The following is a 17,574-nucleotide window of genomic DNA, read 5'->3' as shown; positions in this document are numbered from 1 at the left end:
AGGCAGTGGGGACGTCTCAGGCTCAGACATGCCAAACCTGGTAAACTGAAAGCCAAGAAGCCCCTCCCTAGTTCCTGATCCTACCCAGGACTGCAGGATCAGTTACAGTCCCTGAGGGGCCTCTATTGTCTCATCTGAAAGCTTTTGTGTTCTTTTTCAGTCTCTGAGCTCACATGGGACCAGAAGTTGAGAGAAACCTTTATAGGTCTAGCAGACTGTTGGACTGGCAAACACAACTTTCACTAGCACCTGTCCTTTGAAATTTTACTACCTATTGTCAAAAGAAGTATTAGTGAGATTCGCACAGATGATGAGCCATGCTGCTGATTTCAAGAGCGTACAGTTATAATGGTGCTTGTGAGACACTTGTTGCTAAACTTTGCTGTTTCAAAAAATTAAATTAGTATCGACAAGCAAGTTTCTGGTGAATTATCCATTTTTTATTGTTATTAGGGTGCTCCACAATTCATAATTTAACCAAGAAATTCTGTGTTTTTTATTAACTAAAATTATTTATATATATTTATATATATATAATAATTTATTAATTAACAAAGATTAATTGTGGAAATGAGATTAAGTACTTACAAGCATGTTCAGTGTAACCATTTCACTTACTGTGTCAAGGTAAAGCAACACACTTGCAATAGACTGAAGGAAACTTGGCATCTGGTAAACATGATCCTCAGTAGCATCTGTCTGGGTGAGGAACATCTGCTTACAGCGCTGAATGAGCTCCACATACATGAAGTCAACATCTTTTGCATTTATAACCTTGCAAGGCTTTTGGAAAGGCAAAACAGAAATTGGAATCTTTACCAGCATCACAACGAAGGTATTCAATATGTCATATTAAAACGTGGTTATAAACTGCTCAATGTTATTAGTGTAAACTGTTTACTTGTTTATCTTATTATATCTTATAATTTTCATAATTATGGATATATTCACATCTTAAATAGTTACTTATATGCATTGTTAATTATATTCTAGGCTGTTTAAAGGACAGTTTTCACTATGCACTGGCCATATAAGGCTAAGAGACTTCTCACATACTACTTATTTTGTCCCTGGATTAGTTAGAGCTTCAAACAGAAACAAATGGAGATGGGGGTGAAGTGGGGTGGATAAGGCCTAGGCTAACTTTGAATGCAGTATGTAACCCAGCCTGTCCTCAACTTATAGCAATTTAGCTTCCTGAAGCTTGGACAATAGGTAGGAATATAGCTAGTCTTCTTAAATATGTTGCCTTCCTGTCCTAAGAGATTCTGTCTAAAACTTTAAGTGAATACAACTATAGTTTCATAGCTAGTCATAACTTAGTTATAACTATCTATCTATATATACAGTTTTATAGTTTTTATAGGAAAAGGGATGCTTCTAACCTTCAGAATTAAATTTATATGTGTTTGTTTTCTTGGACGTGTTTGTATTTCTTGGTTAACTATGTTGTAGGTGTGTTTAGATGGCTTAACCTGGACCTAGAGAGCCATGTAGCCCAGGTTGGCCACAAACTCTTAATTCTCCTGCCTCTGTTTCCTGCACTGGAATTACAGACATGTCTCAGGTAAGAGCTATATCTTTTTACAATCACTTCAGGGTAGTTTTTGAGATATTAGCTAACTTATCTTGGTCTTTTTTTCGTGTACAATAATAATAACAGAATAATAACTCAACTTATAAGTGTACTATGGGGAATCTAAGATAATGCATGTATGCCAGTATATAGTAAACACTGAAAATTGAACTGTTAATAAAAAAAAAAACAATAATAGATTCCTATAAATAGCTAAATAAAACCAAAACCATAAAATACAGTAAACGAATGAATCATACTCCCGCAAATAGTCCATATCCACGAATAGCAATGGCTAAGTCCTTGTTGTTTGAATCTGCATTTCTGATGATTCCATAGAACTGTTCCATGAAGTACTTCAGCTTACTCTTATGCAACTCTGCATCTTCTGCCACAGTAAATGAAATCTGCAATTGCATGACATTTACGCCTCAGAAACATTTAATAGCAAAATAAAAGACTTAAACAAATATGACTATTAACATAGTTTGATTTCTTTTACTCAGAACTCTCTGCTTCAATATGCTTAGTTAACAGAAGTACAGAAAAGACAGTCTAACTAAGGATATACTGTTATGTGATGTATTTTTCCTTAAAAGAGAGAGAGGAGGGGGAGAAAAGAAGGGAAGGAAGAGAGACAGACATAGAGACAGAGAGAGACAGAGACAAAGAGAGACAGGTCAGGAAAACTGAGATGATCAGAAAAGGGAACTTCACATTTAAATTTTTCTTAGCTACATTTGTTGTTTATCGGTCTGTGTGTGTGTGTGTGTGTGTGTGTGTGTGTGTGTGTGTGTGTGGGTGTGTGTAGGCCCGAGGACAGTGTCAGGGTGTGTGTGTGTGTGTGTGTGGGGGTAGGCAAGAGGACAGTGTCGGGTGGTGTGTGTGTGTGTGTGTGTGTGTGGGCAGGGAGACAAACTATGAAAGCCCCACCATGTGGGTTCAAAATATTGAACTCAGTCATCAGGCTTAGTGGCAAATCTTTACGCATTAAGCCATCAGCCCAACTGTAGTTATTTTTGAGATCCAGCTACAAGAGATATAATTAAAACTACGTGCAGGAAGAGAAAAAATGACACTTGAGATCACTGTTGCCTTAATCAGGATTTCTACTCCTGTGATAAACATCAGGACCAAAAACACTTTAGGGAGGAGTTTGTTTAAGCTAACACTTGCACGTCACAATCCATCACTGAGGGACGGGCAAGAACTCAAACAGAACAGCAGCCTGGAGGCAGGAAGCAAAGCAGAAGCCATGAAGAGTGCCGCTCAGTGCTTCCTTGGTCTGGCTTGCTCCATCTCTTATGCACGCCAGGATCACCAGCCAAGGGTGGCTCTGCCCACAATGGGCTGGGGTTTCCTACATCAATTATCAATCACAAAAATGCTGAACAGACTTGCCTAACAGAGCAATCGTATGGAGGCATCTTCTCAATTACAATTCCTTCTTCCCAGATTAGCCTAGCTTGTGTCGTTAACATAAAAACTAGCCAGCATAACTATCTACCACACAAACAGCAAACAACATGTTGAAGAACATGAGAGTTTCAAACAGCATTCTTAATTTTAGCACAAAATCTACTCAAGTGTAGAAAAAAATCTAGGTAACTATCAAAGGCAGAGTGGAAAAATCAACTACTTCCACTGCTAATTTATCAATATATTTCCTAATTATTCCCAAAGCATTATATCTGAACATGTCCTTCTTGGCTCTTTACTCCCATTAATTTTTTTTTAAGATTTTACTTTATTTTATGTATATGTGTACACTGTAGCTGTCCTCAGACACACCAGAAGAGGGCATCAGACCCTATTACAGATGGCTGTGAGCCACCATGTGGTTGCTGGGAATTGAACTCAGGACCTCTGGAAGAGCAGCCAGTGCTCTTAATTGCTGAGCCATCTCTCTAGCCCTACTCCCATTAATTTTGAAAATATGGAATTATCATACATAGTGCTTTAAAAACTTTTCTTTCACAAAGCATGTCATGAACATATTTCCCAAAGAGTAAATAATTAAGCCAGCCAAAGTGGTTCACTCTACAGGGAGTCTGATCTAGTAGGACTGCTGAGAGTTCAAGGCCTGGATTACACAATCTCAAATCGCTAAGGGAATAAGATCTTATTTCAAAAACAAAACAACCAAAAATAATTTAGATATCTACTTAGTTACTGAAAATATTTTCATTTTACTGTAAACTATTTAATCACTTAGATGAGATCTAATGTGGCATTGGGTCCTGTCCTTTATGTGCACTTGTATCCAATTATCTTCTTATAATAGCAAAAGGTAAAAATAATTAGTTCACAAGTGAAGGACAATTTATAGCATCATAGTTCATAATGACACATTATGCTACTGTTAAAAATTAATCAAGTAAATCCCAACATCTTATTAGGGAAATTTCAATGCTGTGGAAAATCTTGAAGCTACAAAAGTTACAAATAATACTTCTTTATGTAAAAATTTCAGGGGGGAGAGAAAAGAAAATAGTCACCAAAATGGAAAACAATCATTTTCTTGGTTGTAGGATATCAGATTTGAACAGTCTTTTCTGTTGGTTGGTTTCTTTTTATTTATTGTTTTTTGTTTTTTTTTTTTTTTTTTTTTTTTTTGCTTTTTGCATGTGTGTGGTGGTGGTGGTTTCTCTGTGCAGCTCTGGCTACCCAAGAACTCACTCTGTAGACCAGGCTAGACTCAAACTCAGAGATTCACCTGCCTCTGCCTCTCAAGAGCTGGGATTAAAGGCCTGTGTCACCACTGTCTGGCTATGTCTGGTTTTGTTTTGAGTAGCAACAGGCTGACTGGTCTGCAACAATCCTCTTTCCTGGGCTGGAATGATAAGCAAGAACTACAGCACCTAGCCTTCTTTATACATGGGCATGCATTTAAATTTGTACTCATACTTAAATTATATGTAACAAACCTGCAATGTTTTTCCACAGGAACGTTATATAAAACTGAGTTTTTGGAAAATGTTTTATCCCATAGAATAATTCTTAAATTCAAAATTGTACATTCCATCGCTAATTAATTATGGAAAAAGAAAAGTTGGCAGACATCTACTACCTAGCTTCAAGAAATGAAAGAAAAGAGAGACACAGCCAGAATACAGCAAATACAGAGGCGAATGCCAGCAGCAAACCACTGAACTGAGAATAGGACCCCCGTAGAAGGAATCAGAGAAAGAACTGGAAGAGCTTGAAGGAGAACAACAATGAACAACAACCAGAGCTTCCAGGGACTAAGCCACTACCTAAAGACTATACATGGACTGACCCTGGGCTCCAACCTCATAGGTAGCATTGAATATCCTAGTAAGAGCACCAGTGGAAGGGGAAGCCCTGGGTCCTGCTAAGACTGAACCCCCAATGAACTGATTGTTGGGGGGAGGGTGGCAATGGGGGGAGGATGGGGAGGGGAACACCCATAAAGAAGCGGAGGGGGAGGGGTTAGGGGGATGTTTGCCTGGAAACCGGGAAAGGGAATAACACTCGAAATGTAAATAAGAAATACTTAAGTTAATAAAAAAAGTAATTAAAAAAAAAAGAAATGAAAGAAAAGAAAGACTCATGGAGCAAATTAACCATCCAGAAAGAAAGTAATATATGTCAGGTAATTTTTGACAAAGGTTAAAAGGACAAAAACCAAACAAAACAAAACAAAAAAAGCATGTTTTCAATAAGTATTGCTAGAACCAAGAAATGAGAGTGAATTAAAATCCTACTTTATCCCATACCAAAATGATTCAACATGTATTACAGACCTAAATATAAATGTAACAAGTATAAACCTCCTACAGAAAAAAAAAAGAAAGAAAATCTTAGAGCATAAAAAGGAGAAGTTGGAGTCAGGCATGGAGGCACACACCTTCAATCCCGGCACTTGGGAGGCAGAGGCAGAGGCAGAGGCAGAGACAGGAGGATCTTTGATTTCAAGGCCAGCCTTATCTATCCAGTTCATTATAATAAGTCCATGTTTTCTATTAGGTTAGTTTCGTCATTTAATTATATTCACCTTCTGTATCAGACATACCACAGAATAAGAAAGAAAGGAAGGAAGGAAGGAAGGAAGGAAGGAAGGAAGGAAGGAAGGCAGGCAGGCAGGCAGGAGGGCAGGCAGACAGACAGACAGGCAGGCAGGCAAACAGACAGACAGACAGACAGACAGACAGACAGAAAGAAAGAAAGAAAGAAAGAAAGAAAGAAAGAAAGAAAGAAAAAAAAAAAAAGGGGGGGATGGGGAAGTTCAGTTTTCTGAGGTAGTAGTAACTAGATAGTCCATACACACAAACATAGACTATCAGAGTCTGTTAAATTAGGGATAACATTTCAAAGGTACTCTAAGTAACCAGGTCAGTGGTTGATAGAAAGATTCATCCTTATGCTCTGAAATTTAGTAAGAAAGTGACTTAATACCAGTGTTTATATGTGATGTGATTACATATATTCTTGACTTCTCAAGACAGTTATTTTCACTCATGTAGAAAATTTTTGAATTACTTCAGTAATTGGACTTTTGCTTTTGAGAGCTCTTATAACCGAACTACTATTTTGAGTGAAGGCTGTATATTATATATATACAACAGTCTTCTGTTTTGTCCTTGGTACATATTTAACTTGAACACACACACACACACACACACACACACACACACACACACACACACACACACACACACACAAACACAATGGCAGAAGACATAACAGGATAAGGCATGGTGGTGCAGGCCTTTAATCCTAGCACTGGGGAGGTAGAGTGTTGGGAATTAATTCTAATCCTCTTCTGTTTTGTCCTTGGTACATATTTAACTTGAACAAAAATTATTCTAATTAAGCCTTAAGTGTCAATGTCTGAACTTATTTTAATTAATTTTTCTCCCAAAAACAAAACAAAACAAAAAACAAATCAAACAAAAAACAAACAAAAAAAAACAAAAAAAAAACAAGAAAGAAAAGCCAGTTTAAAGTTGTTAAATCAGACATCCATCTTCAAAATTTAAAACTTCTACTTTGAGAGATGCCATTAAAAGAAAGAATTAAAAAAAGCAGGCAACAGAGGAAAAATTATTCCTAACGCTTTCAGAATAGGGTTTTAATCCAGAATATGCAGAAAACTCTTAACACTCATAAACAAGGTCTGATCGCATACACATTTATCTGAACCTTTGAACCCAATACAGTCTATCTACACAGTGTGTTTAATCCAGCTAGAGATACATAAGTCTACATACCTGTCTCAACACAAAACAAACAACAAAGTCTAATAAACAACAACAACAAAAAAAAGACAAACAGAATTTTAATGTGGAAAAAACGAGAAAAATATACTTGGTAAAACAAGGTTTAAGAATGGCTAACCACTGTCTTTTGTTAACCAGTGTAATATCCAGCTGCAGTCGAAGTATTTATCTTTCATCCACAGGTAAATGTAGGTCTCTCCACACAATATCCATGCAGTTTCTTTCTAGAGCAGATGAAACCATCACAGATGCTACAACTGATCAACATGCAGAGGACAACTGCCCATGGAGAGCTCAGTCTCTCTCTTCCTGTATATCTACAACACAGCCCCTTCATCTAAGGCTCAGGGAACGTCATGAGAAACAAGGAATAAAGACTGTAAGAGGCAGAGGACCAGAGTGGACACTCCCAGAGTGTCTGCTGGGAGACAGTGAAGCTGTACACATGGCACTGTGACAATATAGTTACCTAAATAAGATCTGAAGAATGACAACACCAGCTGATATGCTAAAATGGACAGGGGAACCTCTCAAAAGGTTTTAATGACTTCTGCTAGGTTGTCCAATTCCAAATGGTCACTCCTGAACACATGCACACAACACGGAATAGGCATCAAATACACACATGTATATACAGGTAACAATCATAACTAAAGAACATTCCTTGAGAGGGAGAGGAGAAAGGCATGTTGGAGGAACCCGAAGAGGAAGAGAGAGAACTAGAAATGATGTAAATACAGTACTCATATCTGAAACGCTCAAGAAATTAAATCTTTTTAAAAGGAAGAAAGAAGGTGCTAGAGAGATTAAGTCATTAAGAATATATGTTGCTCTTGAAGAGGAGCTGGGTTTGATTCCCAGCACCCACACAGCAGCTCACAGTGGTAATTCACAATCATCTGTAACACCAGTTCCAAGGAATCCAATACATTACTCTAACCTCAGTGGGGCACAAGGCACATGGGTGGCATACACACACACACACACACACACACACACACACACACACACACACACACACACACACACTGGCAGAAGACATAACAGGGTAAGGCTAAGGCATGGTGGTGCAGGCCTTTAATTCTAGCACTGGGGAGGTAGAGTGTTGGGGATTAATTCTAATGTTTTGTCTTAATGCAGCTCCCAAAAATCACACAGGAATCTGCATGCCCAGATACTGAGGGTCCTTGTCCCCAATTGGTTTTTGATTAATCAATAAAGAGCCAACAGCCAATGACTGGGCAGGGTAAAAGAGGCTGGACTTTTAGGATTCCCAGGCAAGAAACACAGAGGAAAGAAAGAAGAGAACTGCCATGACTCGGAAACTGAGAGATCAGATTTAAAAGCTGCAGGGGAGAAATCATCCACCAATGTAGGTGCAAAGGAAAAGCAGCCCTATGGGAGGGCTACCCAGAAGGAAACAAGGCAGCAAAGATAATATATAGATTTAGAAAGTGTTAACTCAGGAATACCAGAGGGGAGTGAGTGTGCTAGCTGCTGGGAGGTTTGAAAGTGCCCAGTCGCTGAACTAATCAAGGCATATCGAAATACAAAGGTTTTGTGTGTGTGTGTGTGTGTGTGTGTGTGTGTGTCTGTCTGTGTGTCTGTCTGTCTGTCTGTCTGTCTGTTTTTTCATTCTCGAATCAGAGAACTCTGGTGGGTGACAAGAAGTGTCTAGAGCTCAGAGCAAATTAACAATTCATAGCTACAGCAGAAAAAGTGGATCTCTGTGAGTTTGGGACCAGTCTCTTCTATATAGCAAGTTCTAGGACAGCCAAGACTACATAGACAGACCCTGCCTCAAAATACCAAATAAATAAATAAAGTAGATTAAGTAAATCTTAAAGAGGAGAAAGAGGAAGAACCAAAAGCTGGGAGAGACAGACTGGAATTTAAGGGGACAGAAAGCCAGTGTATCTTTTTAATTTCCTGAAATTAGCAACATCTAAGGACAAAACTGCTTTCTCTTTCCTTCCCTCCCATAAAAGTTTGAGTCTCAAGGCAACACTGCACATTTCATAATTTCATATAGGTTTTAAAGAACAAGCCTGTGAAGTTAACTAACTACTTTATCCTTTTTTTTTTTTTGGTCTCTCTACATGGTTATGGCTGTACTGGAATTTGGTCTACAAACCAGACTGGCTTCAAACTCACAAGAGAATCACCTGCCTCTGCCTCCTGAATGCTGGGATAAAAGGCGTGCACCACCACACCTTGTCCTGTTTATGTGTCTGATTGTTTTGCCAGCATGTATATGCATGTGCTACATGTAAGCCTGTTGTCCCACTCAAGTCAGAATAATGTACTGGATTCCCTGGAACTGGTGCCACCATACCCAGCTCTACTTATCCATTTTTAGTAGTGCTCCAAACAAAACTTTTGTTATACCTCTCTAGCATTTCCCATCACTGCCAATGTATGTGCACGCTTCCCTCAGCACCAAGCTGAGAGTTCCTACATAAACTTCTGAATACTCATTCATCCTTAAAAGCAGTCCCTCAATCATAGCACACTGTCCTTAGCTAAAAAGGATGGGCTTCAAAAACTACAGGCTCAGTTCTATAGCTTCATTCTACAACAGACAGAGCCAAGGGGAGAGCGTCCCCCCACTCTGGCAATGATAGCGTAACTACAGTTAACCCTCACTTTCCAAGACAGGCTTCCGGTCTCTACCGTCTCACTCTAGCCACTGCCTTCCTTTTCCTCCTTCTCAATGCCACATCTTTTCTTTCCTCCATTAAATATGCCTTGATCTTGGTTCAAGTATTGATTAAATCTGAGATCATCCAATCTAGCTAACACCCATGGCAGAGCAATAGCAAAGCTTTCTACTGTAAGTGCTACAAGAACTAATGGATCAACTTGTAATTCTTTTTCAAACATGCAGGTACAAGATTGGAATTTAGTTCTTTTGTGGAAGTTTTTAGTGAAAGTTGAATCTGAAGTACCTGTTTCAGGAAGGACTCCAGGGCTGAATGTGCAGCTTTTTTTAATTCCACATTTGTATGGTTACACCACTTTGACAGCACTTCAAATAAAGTAATATAGTTGTCCAGAAGGCAGGTAGTAAATTGAGATGCATGTAGGGTAAGTAATCGTAGGCCAGCTGCAAATACAAAATCCATTCCATTTAAAATAGGTCAACATAAGTCAGAATGTTAAAGTTCAAACCACACTCAAGAAAATTTAGTACAGAGAGGCGTGACCGTACGCACCTGTAAGCACTCAGCAGGCAAAGGCAGGATGTGAGTGTGAGGCCAGCCTAGTTTACAGAGTAAGTTCTAGGACCGTCAGGCCTATATAGAGTGACTCTGTCTCAACACACACACACACACACACACACACACACACACAAAGATTCAGTATACTATCCTATAATAATCTGGTGATCTCAAAGTGCCCTGTAATACCTGTAACATTCTCAGTCTCCACACTGACTTAGGCCTATGCCCTGAAATTGGATCTGGATTTATTGACTCAAAGCAGAATCAAAGACCCTAAGGGCTGAGAATACAGCTTAGTTCACAGAGTGTTTGCTTAGCTGCACAAGGCCCTGGGTATGGTAGCTATCAACGTATGGCACATGTCTGAATGTATGTACATATGCCTGAAATCGAAGCATTAGGGAAATGGATGTCCTCATCTATATAGTGAAGTGAAAGCCTACCTTGGGAACATGGAGCCATGTCTCAACAACAGCAAACTAAACAAGTAGCTTGAATCTCCTGAATGATATTCTAATATATACATGTATATGTATATGTACATGAGTACAGATGTATATACAAAAATGTTTATATATGTATCTATTTCTGTTTACATATATGTGCATATATACATATAAATGTGTGTATATGTTATATATATATATGTATTATACATACACATACACACACACACATACATAACACACATATACACATATATCTTAAATTCTTTTCTGTATAGACTTAAAACATTTTTGGCCATTGAGTCTAATTGCACTAACATTAAAAGTGTACCTTTTTAAAATTTTCTTATTACCTGTGTGAGCCACACAAATATGAAAGCCAAAGGACAATTTGTAGGAGTCAATGCTCTTCTGTCACTACATGGGTCCTGGGGATGGACCTCAGATCATAACTCTTGAGATCAAGTTCCTCTACTCACTGAGCCATCTGAGCAGTCCCAAGTAAGTATATATTTATGATATATATTTGATATATATATAGATCAAGTAACATGAGTACCATCATCCCAGTTAGAGTTTATGTGCTTCAATTAATAAAACCTTAAAGCACCATTATAAATAATTACATGTGAAACATCACAGGTGCTTTTGTATTTGCTTTCATTCTTACTTAAACAAAACCTTACCCACAATGATAACCTAAGTAATGTAAACTGTTACCGTATTAAAAACCGAATCTTACCCAAGGGCACAGCGTATCGCTTCATCTCAATCTATTGCAGAAAAAAAGAAATCATCATAGGTGGAAAATCACAAGTACAACTGTAAAAGACTTAAAGTAATATTAATACTACCTGAGGACGAATTGCTTTTAATGTAAAACCAAAAATTTCCTTTGAAGTCTGGGGATCTGAGGATATAACAACAACAGAAGAAGGCTGTTAAAAATTGTAAAGCTGTTTATATTTTTTTATCAGATACTTGCAAGTGACAGCTTTTCTTAAGACAGACTGATATGTGCAGTAGCTGCACAGATCTATGATTCCAGAGTAAACTTCTCAACATCATTTGACTGAGCTAGAGCTCCAAGTTACAGCTTCTGGGGACAGCGGAAAGAAAATCTGAAATAACTACTGTGTGAGGTCAGGTCTCTCAGGGCTTCAGCTTTTTTCATCTACAAAAGAGACAACTTATATTTTCTATGAAGACTGGAAGGTTAATAGAGGTTAAAAGGTGTGACTCACTCAAGTCCAAACATACTTCCTTTTCCCCCAGTGCTCTCAGGCATTTACTCCACATACAATGCCTGCTTTGGTGGTTTGAATGAGAATCCTCGTATATTTCAATGTTTAGTCCTCAGTTAGTGGGACTGTTTGGGAAGAATTAATGAGTGTGGTCTTGTTAGAATAGGTGTGTCACTGGGGATGGGCTTTGACATTTCAAAAGCCCATGCCAGGTCCAGTCAGTCTGTCTGTCTCTCTGTGTCTCTCTCAGTCTGTCTCTATCTCTGTCTCTTTCTCCGCTTACTGCCTGAAGATCAGGATGTGAAGCCCGCAGCTACTGCTCCTTCCTGCCATTATAATCATAGACTGATCCTCTAAAATTGTAAGCAAGCCCCCAATTAAATGTTTTCTTCTATAAGAGCTACCTGGGTCTCCTCACAGAAATGGAACACTACCTAAGACACCTGGTAAATGATCGAAACTACAAATGTGAATAAAGTATTACTATGGACCTTCATAATTTTATATCCTAAAGAAGAATGCAGAAGATGTATATACCTATAATGTATGGATCTTCCAGGCAAGCTGACACCAAAACAACCTATTTAACTGTCTCCAATCACATTATTAATTGCAGCTATACAGAAGACAAGGCTTATTCCTAACTGGTTTCTTTGTCCTTCTAGCAGTGACTTATATACAGCAGAAAACCATCTGCTCTGATAGAAGATTTCTGTATTAGAAGACAGACATGATAGGCACCTGAGGAAGAATGACATCAGAGAGGCCTTATAGTGATAAAAATAGCATATTTTTCTAGCATAAAAAAGATTTTTAAAAAGTCAACTTTGGGATTAAAAAACCAATTTAGTTTGACTATACTTTCAGAAAGGCATTACTAATATAATAGCGTCTGGACTGAGATTGCAAGAGGTTATTATTTAAGTTAAAGAACATTTAAGTAAAAGTAATTGGAATAGTGGGAATGAGGGTGCACAGTGGGGTAAGTGCACCGTCTCCTATACAAACATCCTCACATCTATTTTTAATGCGGTAAAATCTGCATAATATTCATCATTTTAAAAGTGTATAAAGAAATAGTTTAGCAACTTTAAATGCCTAAAACTTTTCATTACATAGAACAGAAAGGCTATACCCTCTGAAACCACCCCTGCCCCAGCTCCTAGAAACTTGTATTCCACGGTCTGTCTCTACAATTTCCTACTTATGTAATTCATTTAAGTGGAGCTTTATGCAGTTTGATTTTTGATTTGGGACAGAAAATCAAGCAAAGCCTGGTAATACCTTCTTCCATGGACTTGGTGAAGTTGCACAGAAGTGAGGACAGTCCCTTTAGACAGCCAGCTAGGACAGGAAATTTAGGTTCTCTGACTGTAGATGTCATCTAAAAGGGAGTTTTTAGGAAGAGATTACAAAAGGAAACAACAACAACAACAAACAGGAAAACGAGACCATGTAAATGTAGTCACAGGGAGTACCATACCTGGGTCTTAAGCTCTCCTAGAAATGCCCGGAACAGGTTTTCTGAATGATTTACCATTTCACTAGGATGAACCTCACCTAACACTCCCAGGAGCTCATAGACTTTTTCTAAAACTGAAAAAGAAGTGCCAATAAATGAAAGCAAACTACATTAAATAAGTAAAATAACAAAAACGTAGAAATGAGAACTAAGAGGGCATTCAGTTCAACATGGTTTTAGGGCCAGCCAGACAGCACAGGGAGGCAGGCACTCTACGGGCACTTGCTGCTAAGCCTAACCCGAGTTGGAGTCCCTAAACCTACATGGTAGAACCCCAACTGTCCTCTGACTTCACACATGCACCTGCACACACACAAGCATGTTTACACACATGCACCTGCACATACACAAGCAGGTTTAAACAATGTTTTAAGTAATTTTATAATAAAACACAAAGTACCCAAGTTTTCATGAAATTCTTCCCCAAGTTTTATTTAAATCTACCTGTATAAGCTAAGCTGTACTTGATGTGCTTTTCCTTAAGGAATCTATATCTATAAGCCAAGGTGTACTTGATTTGTTTCTACTTAAGGAGTCCTTTTGTTTCCACTGCATTTCTTTTTTTCAGCAAAAGACCTTCTTTGAGGAAATTGTTAAAGTTAATTTGTTAAAATATTTGAAAATAGCATCTCACCTGTATCAGGTAGTTTTGATTTTGATACAAGTTCTCCATAGAATTTGTTAAATAATTCTCCGATCTTAAATTCATCCATGACTCTGGAACTTCTTAGTATCTTAAGTAACTAAAGAAACAGATTACAATTTTCTAAAGAGGAAATATAGAAAAACATGTTCCCCTTCAGTAAGTCCTGACCTCCAGCAGCTACACTCTTGGGAGTGACACACACTTGGGATTATGGGGAAGTCTAGTGTGAGTGATCAGCAGATCACAGGGGAAAGGCAAGCTAAATGTAACTGTCACTTCCCCAGAGACCAGCAACATAACTAGAACTTTTCTTCACAGGCACTCAAGATCACACATCAACTAAGTCCAATGTAACTCTAAACCAGAAATGCAAAAGGACTCGGACGACAAGTGAATGTGAACCCCAGAGGGTACAGAAAACATCAATCCATCCTCACTACTAAGGTTTCGAGAAAAAGTCAAAGGATATACAAGGATACCTAACAGCATCAGATTTGACCAAAGACAGTAAAAGTGACGAATGGAAAAGCACTAAATTCTCAGCTAATTCTCTTCTTTATGTCTCTTACAACTTCACATTTTTCTCAGAAAATTAGGAGAACAAAACTCCAGGTCTTGCCAGGTGGTGGTTACAAAATCTACATGTCCTTTACATAATCACAACTCTAACCTCTCCGAAACTCCCACCTAAATAAAGCACAGATTCCCAGTCTCATATTACACACTTAACATAAAAACACACGACTAAGAAATATAAAATTACCTTAATCAGAAGATCTAAGGCTGGAATTTTACATTTAGCAGTTCTATCTTTTGTATAAACACTGGTACAAGTATTCTAGGATTCAAAAAGAAACATCTCATTCAAAAGGAGATAAAAATAACCAGTATGATTTAAGAACTAAGACTTAACAATATTTAACAAAGTTAACTTAACAAAACTGTATCTGAGGAGGTAATACCAATGTGTAACATAATAAAATTTATTAATTAGCCATTTAAAACATAATAGAATATATAAATGTACAGATTAAAAGTTACTGAGAACTTTGGCCAGGCACTGGTGGAACATGACTTTAATCTCAACTTGGGAGACACAGTCAGGCAGATCTTCAGCTTCCGGACCGGCCTGGTCTACATAATGAGCTCCAGGACAGCCAGGGTTACACAGAGAAATCCTTTCTTGAAAAATCAATCAATCAATCAATCAATCTTACTGAAAACTCCAACTCAATATGCTACGGCTGTAATGGTAACTACACAAGTAGATGATGCCTTAGCAAGAACTTGAAAAAAATGAAAAAAATAGAACGTGCATCATTTCTTTCTACATACATTTCATACTTGTTGTTATACATCAACAAACAAGCTATAGGCCCAGCTACTTACGGCTAAGGTGGCACAGGAAAATGTGAGTAGCTCAGACAACACACTGATAGCGAAGAAAGCAAGTGAGAAACAAGAAAGCAACAGACATGTTAAAAGGGGGCTGGAGAGATGGTGGCTCTGTCCTTGGTACCAAACTGGAGTGTGTTGGGGTAGAGGACACTCCACAGAATTATGGTAAAAGTAAATAAAACAAGCTATGTATCAGAGAATGTTACAAATTATGACATATTTATAAATATTAACTACTAATTTATGATTTAAAACACCTAATTTATTATTATGAAAGGCATTATTTAATTTCATATATGACGGTGTTAACATTACCAAAGCAAGTTCTTCCAATAAGGTCTTATCAAAACCAAAATGAATGCTGAATGACACCCTTATTCCTAACACAATCAAGCCAAAATGAGTAAGCTCCAATAAAAAAAAGTTTAAAGAAACAAGAGTCTGAGTTCTGTAAACCACAAACTTAAGATTAAAGTTGGTAATAAGTGAGATTTGACTTTTCCTCCTCCTTACCTTAATATCAAAAGAGTAATGCAGAACCTTCTGGTCAATTTTCTCTAAGAAAACACATAAAAATTTTAGGGCTTCTTCTCTACAATCACGAAACTATAAGAAATAAACAGGAAATATGGGTAAGAATAAGCCACTCCAACAAAGAGGAAGATAGAAGAGACAAAAATCAAAGCATTGCACTTACTTCATCAATGCTAAGTGACTTCCGGATGAATACAAGCAAACCAAACTCTTTGGAAAAAACTAAGGAGATCTGCAATGCTGGAGTGGGGGAGGAGAAAAAAAAAATCAGAAGTGCCAAGAAACATTTCATGACAGACCTGTAAAAGTGTGGCCTGGTTTTCAAGATAGTCTTACAAGTAGTAAAACTAACTTGAGGCTATTTATTACTTTAGAACAAGGAAAACAGAAAGTTCGGCGTATTGTTCCATACAGCTGCCGTAAACAGCAATAAGACTTTCTGCCCTCCCACAACACTCTTCTCCATGAGGTCTAACTTCTAGATATCAACTATCAACTTTACAAGGTAATAAAGGCTGCTAATGAATGAATGAGGTTGCTAATTAGTGACCTTAAGATGGTGATATAATACTCTTTCAGCTGAACCCAATATAATCATACGAGGGCTTACAAGGGAGAAATTGGTCCCTATCTACACAAAAACAAAAAGGGAGGGGGAGGAGAAAGTACAGGAGAGGTTTAGGCACCTCATGAGATGGGCCTAGCATGCTGCTTGTGTTGAAGACACACTCTCAACACATTCTCAAGAATCACCAGCATAGAAACATTTATTTACTCCTACAATCTAAATAAATGAATAAATAAATGGGTTGATTCCTAGACCATTCAGAAAGGAAATCTACCCGAATACCTTGGTTCTAACTTGGTGTAACCTATGTCCAGCTTCTGATCAAAGTATTTTAAGGTGAGTTCTGGAATTTAAATCGGTAAGTATCTGAGCACGGTAGCCTGAGCCTTGTAATGCCAGAGCTTGAGATGCTAATACAGGATAGGTAGAGTTACAGCCTGGGCTGTTTAGGTAGACACTGTCTCAAAAAAACAAAACAACAACAACAAAAAGTGTATACAAACAGTTAAGTTGGAAATTCCTTAAGAACAAATAGATCGCTACACAAAAATGAATTCTAACTTTGTAACACTGAAAATAAAAAGCAATTAAATGTTAGTGTTTATCAAAACAATCATTCACCACAATCAAGTAGGCTTTATCCCAGGAATGCTGGGATAGGTCAATATACAGAAATCCATCAACGTAATCCACTATATAAACAAACTCAAAGAAAAAAATCCACATGATCATCTCATTGGATGCCGAAAAAGCATTTGACAAAATTCAATGCCTCTTCATGTTAAAAGTCTTGGAAATATTAGGAATTCAAGGCCCATTCTTAAACATAGTAAAAGCAATATATAGCAAACCAGTAGTTAACATCAAACTAAATGGAGAGAAACTTGAAGCAATCCCACAAAAATCAGGGACTAGACAGGGCTGACCACTCTCTCCCTACTTATTCAATATAGTACTTGAAGTCCTAGCCAGAGCAATTAGACAACAAAAGGAGGTCAAAGGGATACAAACTGAAAAGGAAAAAGTCAAAATACCACTATTTGCAGATGATAGAATAGTATAGTTAAGTCCAATTTACAGATTTGATGCAATCCCTATCAAAATTCCAACTCAATTCTTCACAGAGTTAGAAAGAGCAATTTGCAAATTGATTTGGAATAACCAAAAACCCAG

The 17,574-nt window shown here is 37.7% G+C and overlaps 1 protein-coding gene across 1 annotated transcript in view; it reads right to left on the bottom strand.

Annotated features, from left to right (window-relative positions):
* Prkdc (protein kinase, DNA-activated, catalytic subunit) overlaps nucleotides 1-17,574 on the bottom strand; it is a 200,364-nt gene that overhangs the window by 178,960 nt on the left and 3,830 nt on the right. Inside the window, exons 2-12 of the mRNA XM_032899802.1 lie at nucleotides 15,997-16,073; nucleotides 15,813-15,905; nucleotides 14,665-14,739; nucleotides 13,890-13,998; nucleotides 13,217-13,329; nucleotides 13,018-13,117; nucleotides 11,344-11,399; nucleotides 11,232-11,262; nucleotides 9,768-9,925; nucleotides 1,837-1,983; nucleotides 619-783 (exon numbers count right to left, since the gene is read on the bottom strand). Coding sequence (XP_032755693.1) covers nucleotides 619-783; nucleotides 1,837-1,983; nucleotides 9,768-9,925; nucleotides 11,232-11,262; nucleotides 11,344-11,399; nucleotides 13,018-13,117; nucleotides 13,217-13,329; nucleotides 13,890-13,998; nucleotides 14,665-14,739; nucleotides 15,813-15,905; nucleotides 15,997-16,073 — 1,124 coding nt within the window. The remainder of the gene's footprint in view (nucleotides 1-618; nucleotides 784-1,836; nucleotides 1,984-9,767; nucleotides 9,926-11,231; nucleotides 11,263-11,343; nucleotides 11,400-13,017; nucleotides 13,118-13,216; nucleotides 13,330-13,889; nucleotides 13,999-14,664; nucleotides 14,740-15,812; nucleotides 15,906-15,996; nucleotides 16,074-17,574) is intronic.

This window comes from Rattus rattus, chromosome 4 (assembly GCF_011064425.1).
Source record: "Rattus rattus isolate New Zealand chromosome 4, Rrattus_CSIRO_v1, whole genome shotgun sequence".
NCBI classification, from domain to species: domain Eukaryota; kingdom Metazoa; phylum Chordata; class Mammalia; order Rodentia; family Muridae; genus Rattus; species Rattus rattus.
Note: the sequence above shows the minus strand (reverse complement) of the source record. Positions and strands in the feature narration are given on the sequence as shown.